Source organism: Perca fluviatilis, chromosome 10, assembly GCF_010015445.1.
Source record: "Perca fluviatilis chromosome 10, GENO_Pfluv_1.0, whole genome shotgun sequence".
NCBI lineage: Eukaryota > Metazoa > Chordata > Actinopteri > Perciformes > Percidae > Perca > Perca fluviatilis.
The window spans coordinates 29,877,710-29,897,702 of NC_053121.1; the positions used below are offsets into that span (position 1 = coordinate 29,877,710).

The following is a 19,993-nucleotide window of genomic DNA, read 5'->3' on the forward strand; positions in this document are numbered from 1 at the left end:
GCAATATGAAGCTGCAGTCTGAACAAGAAAAGCAAAAGCAGCCCCAGAATGCTTTGTTCTTGTTCCCTTTTAGCTGGGATGAATGGAATGCAAGTGAGAGAGGGAGAACAGAGGATGAGGTGCTTGAGACGAGATGAGACCATCAGTATAAATCTTCGCAGCTTTAACAGACCTGTCTATCCCACCCACTTGAATACATTCATATCTAGATGTAAAATCCCAATCACTAAAAAAAAAAAAGGGGGGGTTTTTGAAAGTTGCACTGTTTTCCTCTCTATGTGCCCTTTGTACTTGAACTCTGCAGTTGTGCTGTAGTTGTGTTTGCCCAATGTCAGCCCTGCCGTCGGCAACCTTCATCTCCACACTGTTTTGAGATTTTTTGTACTCTCAAACCATCATTATAGAAGCTTCAACACATAATCTATGCATTTATCACTAAAGTGTAACAATGTAGAAAAAAAGAACAAAAGAATCAGACAAAATGAATTAAATATATTGGCATATAGTAAGATCTGCATGTTACTCTTTCTGCCGTAATTCTAGCCACCCTATTGGCAATAAATATTGGAGGAAATGATTACTCTAATTCACTGTTTTCTCATAATTATTATGATCTAAAAGAACTTTAATTAACCCAATGTTCTAGCAATAATTTCAATTAGATGTTGAGATAAAAATGTTTAAAGGTTCTGAGGATAAAATATGATTGTCAGGTATCAGATATAATGAAAGATAAAAAGAAATAACACTATCACTATTTCTGGTTGTACATTATGTTTACACTAAGAGGCAAGGTAATTAAAGTTACAATTACATGGCTCTTACATTATTTTAACACATAACGTAACCTTTACAGCTTTCATTATTTTTAGCAGGTTGCACTCGGAATTATAATGGAAGTAAAATTACAATAAAGTGAAACAAAAATGAATTGAATGGATAAACGGCAATCAGCCAGAGATGTTATAGTTGGTCTGAACTATATTGTAGATTAAACATTTTTCTACATTATGGGAATATTATAGAAACATTACAGTGACTTGTGCAACAGTGAACAAACTACCAACATTATTATGTAAAAATATTACATAGTTCTGTGTTTGTTCACAGCAACTTCATATAATTATGTTATAAGTGAGTGGCAACGTAAGTGGCAGGGATTGCTGTTTGTAGATGATTACCGTATCAGAATGCATTTTTGTATCTGACGATCATCTAATAACAGTTTAGGTTATGTCAAGATCAGAAGGTGGTGTCCACAAGAAAACAGAGATTATGTCGAAGGTCAGAGCGAAGTTTATGTCCAGATCAGATAAAATGATGATTCTGTGACCCTAAGAAAGACTGTGGTCCTTTCTGGACATCTGTAGTTCAAACATAGCCGTAGTTTGTTTCTGACTTTTGGCGCATGCATGTGTAGAAATCTCCAGATGCAAGACACAGTGTTATTTTTTTCCTTTCCAGTAAATTGGTTTGTGTAATAGGCAGAATGTAACATAATTAGAAGGTCATGAGTGCAGGTGCTCTATTCATTGTAGTAGTTTTCTATTTTGTCAATACTGTGTCAATTCCACATTTAAAATGTGTGATGCCCTTGGAGATGCAATCAGCTACACACTTTTATTTTATTTACTAGAAACTCATTAGAGAGCTCAATCTGTTGACCATTTCATGTGTTCATTATTATATAATCAGCTCAGTTGATGCACTTGACTGCACATTTTTAATGTCACATCAATGGTCGCTGAATTACTACTGTAAACTCAACTTCACTTTGAACAACTGTAGCTTTCCTTACACTCAGCTCAACATCATGTGATTGTAATTGATTGGAGTAGCTTTTCAAAAATTTAGAACAAGTCCAAAATGAACTGTATGACGTCAAAGTCAAGCATCATATATGATGTGTAACGTCAGTGTTGTGGTGTTTGATTGTGACTCCAAGTTGGGACATGTGGACTTCAAAATCATTTGTTTGGCTGTGTGATTCCATATGGCTACGTTTGTGTTACGTTTGCATAAAATGAGGCTCAATTGAATTATGAAACATTCTTCATTTTTTTTCCATCACTCTGATCTGGTTATTGCGTGATGCTTTCAGGTCTTTGATGTTCTTGCAAAGTCGTGCCATCTCTTTTATACCAGCCTTTGAAGTCGGTCTAGTTGCACTGCCGCAATGTTTCTTTGGCAGTGCCTACTGTGGACACAGTGTGATACTGCAGCAGTACTGCGGTTCATCTTACTTATTAGCGATTTATCTATTCTATTTGATGTCTCTTTAAATTAACCTGGAGTATCCAGAAGTGATTTTTAGTCTCCCCCCCACCACCCCAATACCTGGCACGCTAAAATAAAATTTAAATGAATTATTTTAAATTTGAGCTCAAGGCAGCACTATTTTCTGACCTCTCTGAAAGTACAGTGATGGCTGCTGTTATTATAAGTATGCAGCTGCATGGTGTGTACATTAAACAGTCAGCTGAAGTACTGGATGACTTTCTGAACTATGCTATATGTACCACTAGGGAGCATCAGAGGACTTTTAAGAGAATGAAAGATGTGAATGCTTGGCTGAGTTTTTACTTGAAGATTTTTCAGCAGGGCTTTGGTGGGGTTTGAAACTCACTAAATTGAATATATCAAAACAAATGGGGGTTTGTATAAGTTCACTGTAATTTTAGTGTGAAGGAACAATAGACAGTAACTCAGAGGGAATGTATTTCCGATTTTGAGCTTAGCAGCTTTCAAAGAGATGTAGCTTTGTTGAGCTCTGTATGCCATAAAACATTGTTACATTTCTGAAACTATGTTAAGAATCTGGGGGATGTAGGAGCAGCAGGGAGGTCAAAAACAAAAGCATAAAACAAGCTTTGAGCAAAGAATATTATGCACCCATGGTTTGAAATGCTGTTTGAAGTTTACCATGAAAAAGAAATCCCTTTGTTTTCAGAATTATGAATTCCATCATCAGAACTCCTGTTTTGATGAATAACTTAAGAGTGTGGGAAAGCTGATCACACCCCAAATGAAGTTTTTAAAATTTAAAGGTTCACACATATACTTACACCTAAAATCCTTTTGGTCTTTGATGCTGACAGAGTAGACTGTTTAAGGCAACTTTCTATTTCAAGTAAGTTGCATTTAAAATCTCTTCAGCTACAATATACACACTTCAGTTCAGAGCAGCTTTGACCAGCTGACTTCAAATTAACGCATTTGGCTTCTTTGACTTTGTAGCTCAGAAGAAGCATTTGTTATTATTTTGTATTACTAATTAATGTAATTTCGATATTGTTTTTGGAATACTGAGGCCATGCATACATAACTATTTGGAAAGTGTTTAAGCATTGTTGATATCCAAATTAGTGTCTAAGTAACCCGCCAGCTAATACCACATTTTATCACATCTCATATTGTACAACTGAACAGTTGATTAGTGCAATAACAAAAAGGCAATTCTTAAAAAAACAACACACCAAAAAGAACCCCAATATCATTTTAATCCTTGAGTGCATTTAACATTCAAAAAAAGTATAACTACTGAAAACATGGAGGTGATCTATATTTGGATCCACTGTAACCTTGTTTATGTGAGATGGGTTCATGAAATATTTGTGTTGATGAAATATGCATTGGACAGGAAGCCAGGTCAAAAGGCATTATGCCCAATAAACATTACATTTAGTGGAAATAATAGCTGACGGCATGTTATAGATACATCACCACTTGTAAATACTTGTCACTACATGCACATGTTTCTGTTAATTACTTAAACAGAGCATTGTGAAGAAGCCCCACAAAGCAATAACGTAACTTTAAAAAAAAAATAAAATGCTTGTCTGACAAATAAAAAAAAATAAAAATCAGCTGGATTTTATTTGTCATGTATAAACACAACATAAATTACTGTTAATATGACTAATACATACATTGATTCGGTTTATAAAAAGAAAACGCCATAAAACTCTTGCATAATTTACAAAACATGGTATCCCTGTGCTATTCAAGACACATTTGTGCCCCCTCCCCGCCACCCCCCAACAGAGTTCTTCATACCTTTTGCTGCACTTTTTTTCACAATGAATATTGGGTATTTAAACATGGAAACGGTTTCTTTTTTTCTGTTTAAAAGCATCTCAAAGAGAATAAGACATTTCAACGTTTTTGATGTTTACAGTGCTAAATCTGGTATATATAGTGGTTGTTGGGTGAGGATATCTCTAACGTCAGAAGTCTCTGATTTTAAAAACAAACATTTGATCAAGGGCACCGCTTGCTCTAGGAGTGTGAACTCTCGAGCCCCGTACTTCTAGAGAAGTGCAGATATGCATAATGTAAACATTTCCTTTGCTCCTATTATACTTTCTGTTGAACCAGACTTCTCTTGATGAAAAACACAAAACATAAAACACCTAAATCAGCTCACTGTTTCCAGAAAGACACCACTATTCCTCTGCTTCAGAGTCCAGAGTCTAAAAGGCTTGTGCAACAGAGGAACTGACCTGTAATTGCCATGTTAAGGCTTGGTGTAGTTATACATTTACTCTGTAGTCCCTAGGTCACAATGCACAGCATTGCTTTTGACCCCTTGAATTTTTTTTTCTGTTCTTTCTTTTGTTGTTTTTTTATAAAAACACACGACACTCGGGGTACATAGCAGCAACCTTTTGATTCAGTTGCTTTTCATTTTGTCCGCTTGTATGTCTCTACCAAAACCAAGTCTCTTTGGCAGAAGATGCACCTCGTATTGTTACCTTTTCCCAATTTCACTTTGCCGAAGAAAGTGGATGTTATTAGTGCTGTCTGATAATTCTGGGTACTGCTCAATGGAGAGCACATAGTACCCGTCATACCCCAAAACTTTTCCACTACTCAGAAGCTGCCTTTTCTCCCCCTCTGTCCAGGGACGGATTCCTTCCTCGCCATCTCGCACTCGCTGCTGTTCTCTCGCCCACGCACCAGCAAGGGCGCGCTGACGGGCGAGCTCAACAACTCGCGCTTTCTCCTCGTCCACCGTGGATCCATAGCGAATATGAAGAGCTAGAGCACCGGCACGAATCTCCACATCTGCGAAACGGCGAGTCCGACTATCCATGACTGTGGTGGACTGAGAAACCGTCACATTGACACCATTCTCCAGAGTCTTGTGTCCACTAGTGAGGTGCAACGCAGCAAGGTCGGCGTCTGGAAGGCCTGGCTTGACAAAGTAGTGTGTGTCCCGTCCTTCTATAGTGAAGTGGATGTCTTCCAAATAGAAAGCGTTGTTGAGGATGGTTGCGACCTTGATACAGTCCTCACTGGCCACGTTGAGCGTATGAGTGTGAACGCTGCCCTTGTAGATAGCGAACATAACGGCTCTTCCGATGGGAGACATTGCCGCCGAGAACCACAGCCAAGACTTTTCACCTCTGCGACCTCGCCTGAGATGGACCTCTGGCAGCCGCTCGAATGACAAGAGAGAATGAGCTTGTCTGGTTACTTCCTGCTGGACCCCAGAGATAGACTGTAGGGAAAGTGCAGTGAAACGTTAACGCCTGAACATGGCAGGAGTTGACTCTCCAGGCCATTTAGAACCCGCTACGGCTCTGCTTCAGAGAGTTTCTCATCCCCCTCTAAGATAATGGCCTTTTTTAAGCTGTGTTCTCAAGCCAAAAGTAGATAAATCCCCGACGACAATTTTACAGCTTTTTGTGTTAAGACCTTAAACCAAAGAAGCCTAGCATGAATAGCCTCAAACAATTTTAAGTTAAACAGTGTTACAATGTGTTCTACTGGAAACTTAAACATCAATACAGTGCAAAGTACAATTGTACTTATTATGCGTATTATTATGCAAATATGGCCCAATTAAAATTGATATTCTATGAAATGCATAGCAATACAATTAAGAAATGGCAGCTTAAAAAAACAATGAAAATGTTTTTGTCTGTCGGGATCCCCTACACTTTCAAAAGCTTATTGTCTGAAGAAGTTGTTTATTTTATGTACCACATGCATCGAAAGATATTAATTTTTTACTTACCGGCAGATCATCCCAGAGCTGACTCTTCCTCAGTTCATAGGATGGCATGCTTAAATCAAACTTTGGGACCGGAAACCCAGGAATGGTGTTGTGAAGATGAAAGCCAAAGGTTACAAGCCAGCTGTTCACATCTGTGCAGTAAAAATAAATTAAGGCTTTTAGATACTGTATCATGAATGTCTATCGGAAAAAATATTTTATATTTTAACATTGACTAAACTTTTATACTGTATATTGAAGAAAAAAAAGTTTTAAACACAATTTCTTGAACACTGAGCATTTAAGTAACTAGTTTCATACTTGTCACTTAAATGCTTCAAAAATGTAACACTGCTAGGTTATGCTAATTATTATATACATTTAATATATAATACATACATATATATATATATATATATATATATATACATACATATATACATACATATACATATATATGATGAAAATCAACATTTGTTGCAGCTCTAATAATCACCATTAATAGCAATATATCTTACCTGCAACATATTCTCTCACTTCATGGACTTTGCTGATGGGGTTATTATTTCTGAACATGTATAAATTAAAAGGAGCTGGCTCTTTGCCAACTTGTTGCCAAGTAGAGACATCTGGGATAGTCCACCTTCCAGACATTATATCATAATCCTGCTCCCCAAAGTGCAGTAGTTTGGTCAGGGGTTCATACAGTCCTCCGTGAAACCCGAGCACCAGCTGGAAGTCTGGGTTTGAGTCAAAGTAGACCTCGCCGTATGCTGTGTACTGGAGCTGTTTGACCAGGAGGCCATTGCTGGTGAAGACAGCCTGAGGTGTGCCGGTGTTATCACAGGCAATGTAGAACTCCTCACTGCTGCTGATCTCCATAGCAAACAGATGGCCTTGGAGGTCATAGTAGAGTGAGGTGATCTCCGAACTGGAGTGGTTGTACACATGTGTAATCCTAGCCGGGTAGCTCAGGTCTGCGTAGAAGTACTGCAGGTGTTGGCCCAAGCTTGACTTGGTGGACACTCTGCGTCCGAGTCCATCATAGCGATACTGAATGGTCCATCCGTTGCTCTTGCTGTAGACCCGCACCAAGAGACCTTTGGAGTTGTACTCAAAGATTTCTGCTCCCCTCTGACGGAGGAAACCGTCTTCATCCATTCTGTATTGGATATCTCCAAGGCGGGTGATACGGTCTCTCAAGTCATAGCGCAGAGGTAGAAGTCTTGCACTGTTTCCTGCATTCAGCAGATGCAGATTTCCATTAAGGTCATACGTATAGCGCCACATCACTTTCTCGTTCAGGTACACAGTCTGGAGCTGGCCATCCACATCATACTCATAGCTGTACTTGGTGGTGTTAGCAAAGGGGCCGATCTTGATCTCTCGTTTGGTGACTCGCCCCACATCGTCATACTGGAAAGTGATCCAGTACATAAGTGAGCGGAATATCTCATACTGGATCTCCTTGATGCGTCCATGGGCATCAAAGTGCTTGGTGTAGGTCATGACGGCAGTGGATATGATCTGATTGATATCATAGTAGATCACCCCAAACTTCCCAAACTGTTCAACCTTTCCTGAGATGTCATCAAACTGGTATAGATCGATGGGTAGTGGTGTTTCGTTGATGACGCCTTGCACGCTGGTGACACGCAGGCTGCTGTCATAGGTGTAGTCAAAGCGTGCATTGACCATGCCATCCTCACTGAAGCGGAATATCTGCCGGTCCACCAGTGGACCCACTTGGCGATAACGGATGGAGCAGATGAATCCTTCATTCTGCAGGTTGACTGTCTTCAGCACTCCTGCCGTCTCGTCGTAGGTGAAGCTGACCCTTGTGCTGTCATACAGGATCTCTGACAGTTTGTTCTGCCGGCGGTACCTGTACAGGATCCTACGGCCTGTGCCGAGATGTGCTACTCTCAGTAGGAGGCCGTCTTCGCTGTAGTCCACAGCCACTGAGGCGTTGCTCTCTGGGGGGTGATAAAGGTTCCTGTAGTAGCCCACTGAACGGATGGTCTGCATCGTGTAGCGGGCTACGCTTGGCATCGTGACAGCAGAAAGCCGGTCCAGAGAGTCGAAATCAAATATGTACTGCCGTTGACTGTGGAGCAGGAGAACCATGGACTAAAGGGAAAAGAGCAAAATGGCAGATGTTTTCTTGAGTTGCATGTATGCATAATATATGTGTAATGCCAGGCAATGTGAGCAAAGCATTTCCTGTTTGACAAAAAGAGAAACTGAAAAATGCACTAGGCAGCATCAACTATCACTGTTGTGATAGCGCAGCCACCAATTATGCTGCCCATTATCTAATATGTTAATGCAGAATGTACAGCTTTGGTTTCAAAGTTATCACAAGTACTTGATATATTGACGTTAAATACAACATAGAGCGATTTCAAAAACATGTCCTAACACTAGTGTATAAGACAGTTTGTTCATTCAAATTTGTTCAACTGTTAATGATTGTTTAGTCGTCAACATACACAAGTATGCAACATGAGAATTGTTTACTTTTATCTCCTATTATACACAGAGGCTAGTTTAATTAATTTAAAGTACATGCAGTTTGGAGTGTGGTCTGTCTTCTAAAGGTTTACCACCCTTTCTGTTAAAATGTCATGCCCAGTCATCCGTTATGATGACATAGAGGTTCCCTGTGCTCCCTGAGCTCTCTGTGTTCCTTATTTCAGAGTGTTGACATGGCCTCTCCAGGTCACGCAATAAAAGGATGCAGCCAGGAGTGGCTGAGGAAATATCTGCATGTATTTTTATAGCAGAGCATCTCAGTGCAGTCTTAAACACACTCTACCAAACAACTAAACAACTAAAACTAAGAGCTGAATGCAAGGATCAAACTACCTGTCAGTTTAGTAGAGTCCAGTAATTTTCATTTCTGCGTAGTATATTACGTGTGCCATAATGCAGGATTTCAAATAAGTATAGCCTGCCTATCGCCTAGTGTGTTGTCTTTTTTATTTACTATACTATGTATACTGCTGCCAAAAGGTGATGATGCTGTCATTCAGTGCTACCTACCACACAGTTTCTCGGACAAGATATATGTTACTAAAAGAGAGATGGTAATCATCAGCCCTACAGGCTGAGGTATAGCTTGTGAATGCGATCCCTCTGATAATTTTTATATCTAAAGCTTGTGAATGATGCTGATAAATCTGCAGTTAGTGTAGAATGATTACTGTGTTTGCTAAGTACCTCTGTAGAAGCAGAATAATGTACATGGAACTTGTGATTATTGCAAAATAGGCCTCCTCAGAGTGACCTCTGCTACATGTCAGGGTCTTTATGCACCTTGTAGCGATAATGACTAGCCTGCTGTACAGTATATCATACATATTACTTCCTCCGGTCATGTTATTTTCTCACCTGCTCCAGGTAGGTGTAACTCCATATCTTCCCATCGGCAAACACCCTGGAAACCAGGCGGCCTTGGCTATCATACTCAAGTCTCTCAGTGGTGGGGCCTCTCTGCAGGACACTGATTTGCCCACTGCTAGTGCGGCTCACATTAACTGGCAGTAGCTTACTGCTGGGCACCCAGAGCACTGGGTGGCCTGCTGTGTCGTATATAATCTTTAAGAGGAACTTCCTGTGGTCATCATAAATCTTCTCTGTCCTCAGGGTGCGATCGTAATCGACAGAAAGAATGTTTCGTCCGTTTACCTGTGGGAAAGATTTGATTTAATAACATGTTAGACAAAAAGAAAACTACACCTACTGCTAGTGATAATAAGCTATGACTAACGGAACAAACTTATTTATTATATTTAGGAATGATACAACCAATTGATTGATGTAATTGATTACACAATAGTGCAATATTAAAAAGAAATTATTTGTCTTGAGGGCTCTTATAACTGTGTTCACATCATTTTCACTACAGTTGTCACAGAGATTCACACCGCCCTCACAAGGCTCATTTAACTGAGAGACGCTCTGGCGATTATTCAGGTGCACTTAAATCACATCCTCCTAAATTTAGAGGAGACAAAAATTACTCAGAGGCAAAGTAACCACCCAAGTTAAGTTCATGAAGTACCATTTATCATAAATCTGAGTGTCATATTCTAAGAAAGAAGAGGAGAAGAGGTGGACTTATGTACAGTACTGGAATATTGATAACCCTCTCTATCAGGAACTAAATGTTAATGTGACTCATAAATTCCAATGGAAAGATGGAATTGCAGAAATGTTTTTATAATGTTATAAGGAGGACAGTTACACAACCATTACATAAAATAACATCTGCATTATTTTAGACAGTTTGATCTAATTTTTTGTGCAACTGATCTCTGACCCTAATAGTGTCACTGCCATACTCTGCCATAATCTACCACTGAGTTAAGCAAAGCCACAGGACATAGCCACTTCTGTATTCATGGTACGCTGATCATTTGCATGTGCTACAAGGAAGAAAAAAAAAAATCAAACATACCCTAAGCTTGCGTCCAAACACGATAACTTTCCCTCTGGCTTGTTCTTTACGGAAGCGCCACTCAACCAAGTTTTGCCCACTCTCCCCTGGCAAGCTCATGTTGCGTCTGGCTACAGTTGGGTTGGCAGCGCCTGCCAGGATGTGAGGCTCTGTCTGGTAGTGGGTGTCCATCCCGTTGGCATAGGTAATCCTCAGCGAGTTGTCAAAGCCCACTTGATAGCTGCTTCTACATTGGTCTATTGATAGTTAACAAAAGATAACATAACAAAAAATGCAGCTTAGATTAAAGGAATACGTAATTACACACTGGAATAAATGACATCTCCTGAAGTTGTTCCTGGTTGCAATTAATTATGCTTTAAGTACTTAGTATTTCATATTTGACCATTTTCAGATGGAAAGAATGAACATGAATGATGCTGAAATAACTGGACCATCTGGGTCGGGCAGAGAGTAGAAACCATTTAGATACAAGGTTGACAAGTCTCCCTGACACCCCAAACCCATACACTGAGAGAGTAATCATTTACACTGTCATCTGTCAGACCCTCAAAGCTGTAATGATACACGACTTAAGCTTACTCAACAATTGGCCCGGCGACCCTTGAAACAATGAAAAATAACCGCTTACAAAATAGCTGCCTGAGTCGGGAAGATGAGTGCCGCAGCCTTACCCTGAGCCAGAGTGTAGAAGGCACGAATGGTTGAGGTATTAGTGGTGATGCTGATTTCCTCATCTGTCACAGAGCTTTCAATGTCCACCGTCAAAGCGCTGTATATGTCTGTGTACAAGTTATTCACCATTCCAGTGGGGAACGTCACATTCAGTAGCCGTCCTTCACTGTCATAGCTTTTGGACAAACAGGACAGAAAATGACAAAGCATTGACATGTATGATGGTTGCATTCAATTATCAGCTCTTTCATACTTGTTGAGTAAGATCAATGACATTTTCCTTTTTTTTTTTTTTTTTTATATGCACAATTTTCAGAGCTTAAGTGAAGGGGCGTCTGTATGAACCCAAGGCGCAATCCAAGTAGTTGATATGTGATAACCACACATCTCATCAGCTATCAGTTTTGTATATAACACTTGTAATGATTTAAATTATTTGGATGATTAATGTGTCTTTATAATCTAAACTGAATGCTTTGCTTTTTTAGTTATAGTGGGGATATCATTCATGGCATAATGTGACATGACAGCTAATTACACAAAGGAGAAAAATGTACTGAGAGGCCATGCAACCGAAATAAAGTGTTGTTATGATAGAGAGTACAGGTGGCGTATTGTAGTGAAATATAATGATGGATGTCATTTTGTTCAACTCTACTTTTTTAAATCTGTGAATGTTAAAACAACATCCTATTGTAGCCAACACTGCGGTGGCTCCTGGTCTGCTAACTGCAACATTGTTGCACACATGATGCACGTGGTTTAGTCAAGTAAAAAAAAAAAAATAAGAAAAAGTAGTAGTTATTATAGTCTAATTAGGCTACTTAACAGATCTGAGGCACATTTTATAATTAGTTTTCAATTAAATGCACACCCTAAAGCAGTTTGCAGGTAAGGTAGGTTACCAATTATAGTACAACTTGTACTGAGCTGTGAGAGAGGAAAGAACACACAAAAGGTTAGACACATAGTACACACGCAACAGTAGCAAGCATTTTGTCTTTGTACCGCATACATTTTAAATTAAAAAAGGAAAACAAGTATCAGTGTCAAACTCAACTCAGTAGTAGGTAGTAGTAAGTGACAAGCTCAAACTAAAGTTTAATAAATCCTTCAACTGCAAGCTGTTAATACTGCCTCCTCATGCATGAGCAGCAGGACATTTCTTTTTGCCAGAATGCGTACTGCATTTATTTTACATAATTTGTATTAGTATGCTCTCAGTAGGAGGTTTGTTTTAATTTGTACCATGGGCAGGTTCCAGGTGCAGAAGGCCTACATGAATTGCAAATAAAATCAGTCTGACTTTTGCTAGTGTTGTTAAGATTTCCACAGAATGTTCTTGCCAATCTCTTTAATACTTACTCGTAGAAAGTTGTCCAGCCAATCTCTGATGTCTTTGTAGCCAGCAGGCCATTGTTACCATGGTAAGTAAGAAGCACTAGCTCCTGGCCCTGTGCTGTGAGTGTTTTCAGTCCGCCGTTGGTGCCCATGGTAAGCCAGATCACCTGGTTGTCAGGGGCGACGATACGCACCGGTGTGCGGTTAGGATCTCTACGGATTCTCAGAGTGTTGCCGCTGCTGTCAGTAACAGCTGTGATGTCATTCTCTGTGCTGTAGCTGAACGTATATTTCAAGTCACCAGTGAGCAGGCTTGCAGTGTGTTGGTGGGTACCATTGCTGTCAAATACATACAGCTCCTGGGCATCAGGCGAAGCCACCTCGTATGTATTGGCACTGGAAGTTGGCCCATTTCTAGAAATGGCCCGGATGCGGATGTTGCCCAGGTCTGCCACGTAGAGTGTTCCATCTGGAGCTGCCACTAAAGAAGATGGAGCATTGAGCCTCGCATCTTTGGCATAGCCGTCCCCTGTCTGATAACAGTCACAGTTGGCATCATTCTTGCAATCACAGTCGGAGGGAGACCCGGCCAAATGTGTTAGCTCTCCATCCACAGAAACCTTTCGGATCCTGCTCATCTTTCTCTCATCTGTCTCTGCTATGTAGATGGCCCCATGGTAAGATATGGCGATGGAAACAGCAGATTCTATAGGGGTTAACTGGGCCCTTTGACCACCCGCCACACCACGCTCCAGTCCAGCCAATGGGCAGTGAAGAGGTCGGCCAGCTGCAATGCTCACTTGACCGTTCTCTGTGATGCGCAGCACAATATTGTTGTCCAAGACATACAGCGAGTTGTCCATGGGGCTAACTGCTAGGTCCGTGGGCCACTCCAGAATCACCTGAAATGCAGGACATCATTATCTCAAATGTCACATTTGAAATGAAAGGTAATGGCTGCTTACTCAAAATAATCATCACCCATAATTCATTCAAAGGAAATATCCATTTTGATAGTCTTTTGTTTTTTTATCCAATAAAATGCAGCAGTGACTCAACTATAAGCCCAGTTTATATGCACATTAACAATATAGCACATTCCAAATTTGCATGGTGGGACTGGCCAAAATAAACAAGCATAAAAAAACACAACAAAAATAAATAAACTGTGATGTTGCTGGGATAAAGCCTGACATCCAGCGTCTCTCACATGCCAGATGCCCCTCACTATTCCGCAATCCATTTTGCAAGGGCACCCCGTTGTATCTAGGGGTTTGCCCCGTCCAGGAGAGTTGTGATTGGTTTTAAAAAATCCAAACAAGCAAGATCTTTTTTCCCCTATCCCAGAATAGATAAGTTGTGTAGCCAGACCATACAGTACTGCACTTTGGAGTATGGTCTGGCAATGTAAGGCTATGAATAGGCTATAAACAGACAAAGTCCTGCTCTTTAAAGCTAATTTCTGCTTCACGGACCTCATACAGACAATTCATTCCCTCACAGACGTTTAAGTTTATCCATATCTGGCTAATTATTAACACATTGGCTGGTGCAGGAATTAAAGTTGCCATTTTAGTTGCAGGGCAGTCTCTCTTTACATTATGCTAGTTTGACTTAGAATATATAATTTCAATTGGCCTGGAGGAAAAAATAAATAGCACATCTTTTACCTTTGGGGTATTATATTAGTACTTATCATCTTGTGCAAGTGCTGCTGATACATTCATTTAAAGGATAATTCTGGTCACAGTGACTGTTGAGATAAACATCCATTATACTCTCCTCCCCTCTAAACATTTACATTTTATCATACTGTTACTGACATTTAAAACTAAGTGAAGTTCCAGGGGGTTGTGCCCTGCGTGGCTATTGTATAAATTCCAAAATAACCCTGAGCATACTGATGCTGGCGCCTGAGAGGGGAGCAGCTCATTAAGTGATCAATTAAGTATATCAAATTAAATCCAAATTTAAATATTCCACACATATAATAATATAGGAAATAATATAAGTATTAACCACATCTTGGAAAAATAACAAGTAGATATTACAATCCAAAGCTTTAACCCTGGCCAACTATTACAATCGGCTTGTCAGAAATGTGTCAGTGAATAAAAAAGCTTATTTGTAACAGCACAAATGATTGGCCTGGCCTTTAAATACATAGCTGCCATTAAAACTGTCAAAATGCTCCTGAATTGTGCTTTTCCACAGGGTGATTAATAGTAAAACCCACTGCCTTTAAGGCTGCCACCAGTTAAACTGCACTGAGCCAATTCTCTAGCTGGGATGCCTGAGGATCATACTTGCCCGCCAGAAACATGACTTGGTTAATTAGCAAAAAGTGACAAGCTTAATCCTTTGTCTTCATGTTCTCTTATGATCCTTCCCCTTCATGTTCACCCACACACATGTACACACACAAACACAGATTGCTTTCTCTTCTGTTTACATTTCAAATGCCCTTATGCTGCCAACAACTCAGTTTAATTTTCTCACAGCTCTTATTTGTGTTAATGCATTTCTATTATTATCTAAATTCTCAAAAGGACACATGAATATTGGTGATACCTGCTGTCGAGGTCATTTAGTTTTGACTGTTGCAGTCCTTCCTATCTACTGTTGAAGTGTTTTGTTTGTAATTTTGTTTGTACTCTCTTTTTGTAAGCTGATCTGCATCGAACTTCAGAAATCTAATTAAATTGTAAATTGGTTAGATAAAAAACAAACACCAAAAAAATAAAAAAATAAATAAATACACTGTAATGTCTGGTGCACACATGTAAGAGGTAAGAGAACCTGATCCTGCAGCAATTTCATTCTCAACAGCCAATACACTTAATAATTCACTTTCAGCAGAAACAGGACATTGAGGACGCTGTGAATGCATCCTTTTTAATATGATAAAAGCTTTTTTCGGTTTTTATTTTTCTTCATTATTCATCCTAAGTCAGATCTTAAAACTCTAAAGGAGTGAAATGAGGATGGATATTAATGTTTAAGCGCAGAGCGCTGCACTTCTACTTTTGAAGAAGGGCCATATTGTAATGCTATAACCTATTGTGTAGGGTCAGAGCGCTGCTTTTATGTTACCTCATTCACAGGGAGTTAGTAAATTTTGTGGGACAAAGCCGGCCGTCTTCAGGTGCTGTTGCAGAAAAGGTTTTATGTGCGGCAAGCTGCTTCATTGCCATGTATAGTGTAAGTGTCCTCAATCCTGATTATTTCTAGTGGAGCACTAAACACTAATTCAGCTCCAGCCACATCAAAACAAGCACCCCAAACTGAGTAATTAGACTTCCCTACATATCATCTGCCGTGACCTGAAAACTCATCTCCTCAATAAACACTTCATCTCTCCACTTCCTGCCTAAACCACATCCTCCTCCTAGCACATATTTTCCTCCTGTAGTGTCAAGTGAAAAAGCACTGCTCTTTTTAAAGAAAATAAAAAAAAAAACTGAGCACAATTGTCAATTGGAGATTATTCCACTAATGTCCCTGTATGTTTCTCTGGATAAGATCTGTCAGTTTGATGCCTATTTTGTATTTAACATTTATTAAACCAGGAATTCCTCAAAGAGATTAACATTATTTTTTTTTACAGTGTCCTGGCCAAGAGAGGCAGAAATAACAATGTCACAAGCTGAAACAGAAAATATCTCACTAGATCAGAATTGAACAGAAATGGGATTATAAAACCATAAATAAAATTGCCAATAAGAATCATTTAAAAGATAGCATCCTTGAAACAAAGTGAAGAGGCACTTTAAAATCGACCTAGGGGTAATCTAACCATCTGACCATCAATATAAGTAAGTAAGAATGATATAATGCTATCAAACAATAAATGAATTACACCAAAAGATCCAGATTGTAATCCTCCCAGAATTGTAGTTTGTAAATCTCCCAAATAGCAGACAGAAAAGGGGGAATACAGTTTCTTCAGCAATGATTTAAATTCCCGGAAAGAGACTTGCAATTTTAAATGTAATTGGAGAAGGTTCCAGTCAGAGGGAGCAGCATGCAAAACAGCTTTTCTACCTAGTTTGGGAACTGTTAATAATAATAAAAAAAAAAAGCCCCCGCATGTCCTTCTCTCACTCGAAAACCGGTTGCCTATATCATTCATCATTCATATGCAGTTATATAACAGTGCAAATCAATGATGACTCATGTGTGAGCAAACTGAAAGAGGGTTAGAGGGGTGGGGGCACAGGGTGGCGCTGTGACATGCTCTGTGTGAGCATACAGGCAGAGTTAACAACTGTCTGGCACATTTGTGTATAAGCCACCTGATTGATGTCCATGCTGTTGTCACAGGTCAGAGGGCGAGCCGATGTCAGGTCGTTGGAACCAAGGAAAGTGGAAATGATGCCGTTCTGGTCCACCTTCCTGATTGTGGTGCCATCAACAAAATATATCAGGCCATTCTTGCCCACGGCGATGCCTGTTGAGATCAGGTAAGAGGAGGCAAAAAGGAGAAAAGAAGAGAGAGGAAAAAAAAAAAAACTTGTGATAACAGGAAAACACGGCAGATATGCGGCATCTCTGCTTGCATGACTGAGTGGACGGAACACGATGGATACATGTGTCAAGCTTGCCTTCCCATTATTCAGGTCACTGCAAAAAGCACAGCCATCAATAATTCAAGGGCTGCTTTTCTGGTATTAAATAATTTCTCAGGCAGAAGTGGGAAAGGCTGTATTCATACGGTATATATGCACTTGCCACGTCTTGTAACCCTACTCTCTAAAAAAGGACCTCCGGACCGCGGGTGTCAATGAGTGGTGTGTTTGGAAGGTTTTTTGACAATCATCAACAATCTGCACACCATTTGAGAAATGAATGAGTGAGGGGACGGAAATGACAGCTTTGGCCAATTTTAGATGAAAAGGGGTAAAAGACAGGCAGTTGCCATGGTGACAACTGTAGACTAAATTGACTCAGTGATTGAGTGTCAGCTCAGAGTTGTAAGTTGCAGCCGAGCCAGTGTGGAGTTGCAATAATCATTTGTCCCAAACTGGGAAAATGCATTAGCGAGCCACGCCAGCCTCCACATCGCTCTCTGCGTCACTGTGCTGCTTAATAGAGACCAGCGCCTATGGGAATTCAATCATACTGTACCTGCACACATGCAGGGAGACTATTTTCATTTTCCACATTGGCTTTAACACAGTTTTGGGTTTGATTCTAAAAACTAAGAGCCACTGATCTCAGGAACATATTTGTCGAGTGGAAGACTGTTGTATAGTTTCTGGAGGATTTAAAAATGTTTTAAATACGCTTTAACTTCAGTTTTACCCCCAGAGTGTGATTTCTTTTTTAATGAAGTCTTTAAAAGCTTCTATGGAAGGTGAGTGGTTTGGTTTGACCTGTGGCTAGGTCGGCACAAGATTGCTTTCTACTAAAACATTTATGAGTTGAGGGAGCCTACGGTGAATCCTTGGGAGCAGGCTATTTGACAGTCTGAGATTCTCAGACAGATGAAAAGTGTCACATTTGAGCAGAGTTCACCAAATGTCTGAGAGGAGAAAAAAAAAAAATGGAGCCATCTGCTGTTTCTTCTCTGGTCTCGGCTTCCACCCACTCCATCATTAGAGTTGCTCCCTCAGATTGCCTTCACTCAAGCCTTTATCACCCAGCTGAAGCTGAGCTATTGCAGTTGGCATTCAGAGCGGGAAACAACTAGCACAAAAACAATTCATCTCAGCCTTTTCATCCAGAAGGATTTATGGAAAAGTGAGCAATCCAACTACAAATGGCACAAATGGCCATGTGCTGTTTGAATGTGAAAAAAAAGGTTATGTGCATAGAGGGTAACAACTTGTAGATAGCTGTTACTTTGGCTTTAAAGGACTGGAGACTTTACTTTTACAGTAGCTGTTTGAAAAAAGAATCTTGAAGGATCAGGCAGCCATGTTAAAGGACATTTACAGGAATATCTAATTATGCAAAAAAACAAAAAAAACAATGGAGGTTAAAACAATAACTTTTTTTAAGGCATCAGCAATTCACAGCCCTAATTTACAAAGCTTATGTTTTTGTTGTTGTTGTTTTTTTTTACACTTGACAGTCCTGTTTACTTTTACATGACCCACAACTACAATTTATCCATCAAAATCAATCAGCTAGCCCAGAGCTGGCACAGACCCAAATGGAACACATAAATTAAAATTTAGCAGTTGCCACTGCTGACTGAGAACCTCATCACTGTGTCCCGCCTCTCCATTTGAGTAGAACATCTTCATTAGTTTTAAAGGATACCTTTAGGTCCAGTGAGAGAGGCCTCTGGAGCTTTGCCTCCATCGCCACAGTGGTTCTCGTCAAAGGGCAGACAGTGCTCCCCAGTCCCTGCCACCACCTCTGCGTTTGACTGCAGTTCCTTTGTTCCGGTTAAGGTTTTGGGTCTGTAGATCCTCCGGGAGTTTGTGTCCGACACGTACAGCTGCCCGCTTACTGGATCAGTTGCCAGGTAATACCGGTGTGCTGGGTTGTTACTGCATTCAAGACAATAACTCAGTTATACGCAATATACAGTACTTTCCTTTCATTTTGCAGGCACTGAGTGTTTTTCTTTAAATGGCTCTGTCTTACATTGCAGCCAAATAGTCCTTTACTGTAATGGTGCCAATTTACCCTTAATGTGATCTAAATCAATAATGTCTGTAAGATACATGAAACAACATGTAAACCACAACTGACCCCTGATGAAATGTTGATTTTTTTTTATGCCTGATTTTCCTTACAAATTACACATTTAATTTAGTCAAAAATAATATAGATTCCATTATTTATCTCTAGAGAGCTAACATTGTCTTCACTATGCATTAGATTTTTTTTAGATAGTTAAACACTTTAGAAAATACTCTCAGAACATTCAAGGGAATTTAGAAAGGTGTATTGTTTAAATACTAATAGCAAGTCCTGCATACTATCATGCATTCTTTTAAGTGTAATGTAATAAGAGAACCTTCCTCAGACATTTTTTAATTGCAATAAGGAGGTAAAAGAAGGTTAATGCCAATGTTTAATCAGGTTATGTTCTAGCATTTAAGCTTATTTTCTAAAACACAGTGAATGGCTAATTAAGCGTAACTTGTTTTTCAGTCCAGTTGCAGCCTAAAATGTCAACCTTCTTATCTACTTAAAATTTGTAGCAACATTGTCATGCGTGTAGATAATGAACTGAAGAGGGTCGGTCTATTTTTTATGTTGTGGATAATTTCCACAGCAGAAAATAAAAGAGTAGAGCCTTTGTGAATGAAAAATAAAAGACAGAGAAGGTTGAAAATATGGACGTCAAACAGAATTGAACAGAATACCATTGCAGTGGGCCTTCTAGTTTACACAGCAGAAATGACAACGTATGTGCCAGATCATTTCATTTGTTATCACTCCCCTGCGGGGAAAAGCCTTTGGAAATTACAGAACTGACTGGCTCATGTTAACAAAGTGCAACGACTAATGGCATTGCATCTGTTTCTGCTTATTTGCGTTCTTTTTACCGTCTC

The 19,993-nt window shown here is 39.7% G+C and overlaps 1 protein-coding gene across 7 annotated transcripts in view; it reads right to left on the reverse strand.

Annotated features, from left to right (window-relative positions):
* Nucleotides 1-3,480: 3,480 nt before the first annotated feature.
* Nucleotides 3,481-19,993, reverse strand: part of si:dkey-237h12.3 (teneurin-3) — a 146,949-nt gene continuing 130,436 nt past the window's right edge. For all 7 annotated transcript variants that reach the window (XM_039812705.1, XM_039812704.1, XM_039812703.1 and 4 more), the window contains 9 exons: nt 18,747-18,979; nt 16,775-16,929; nt 12,504-13,381; nt 11,138-11,313; nt 10,464-10,699; nt 9,395-9,691; nt 6,520-8,131; nt 6,023-6,153; nt 3,481-5,503 (listed from right to left, as the gene is read on the reverse strand). In XM_039812705.1, the coding sequence (XP_039668639.1) occupies nt 4,751-5,503; nt 6,023-6,153; nt 6,520-8,131; nt 9,395-9,691; nt 10,464-10,699; nt 11,138-11,313; nt 12,504-13,381; nt 16,775-16,929; nt 18,747-18,979 (4,471 nt within the window). In that variant the 3' untranslated portion in view covers nt 3,481-4,750. The remainder of the gene's footprint in view (nt 5,504-6,022; nt 6,154-6,519; nt 8,132-9,394; nt 9,692-10,463; nt 10,700-11,137; nt 11,314-12,503; nt 13,382-16,774; nt 16,930-18,746; nt 18,980-19,993) is intronic.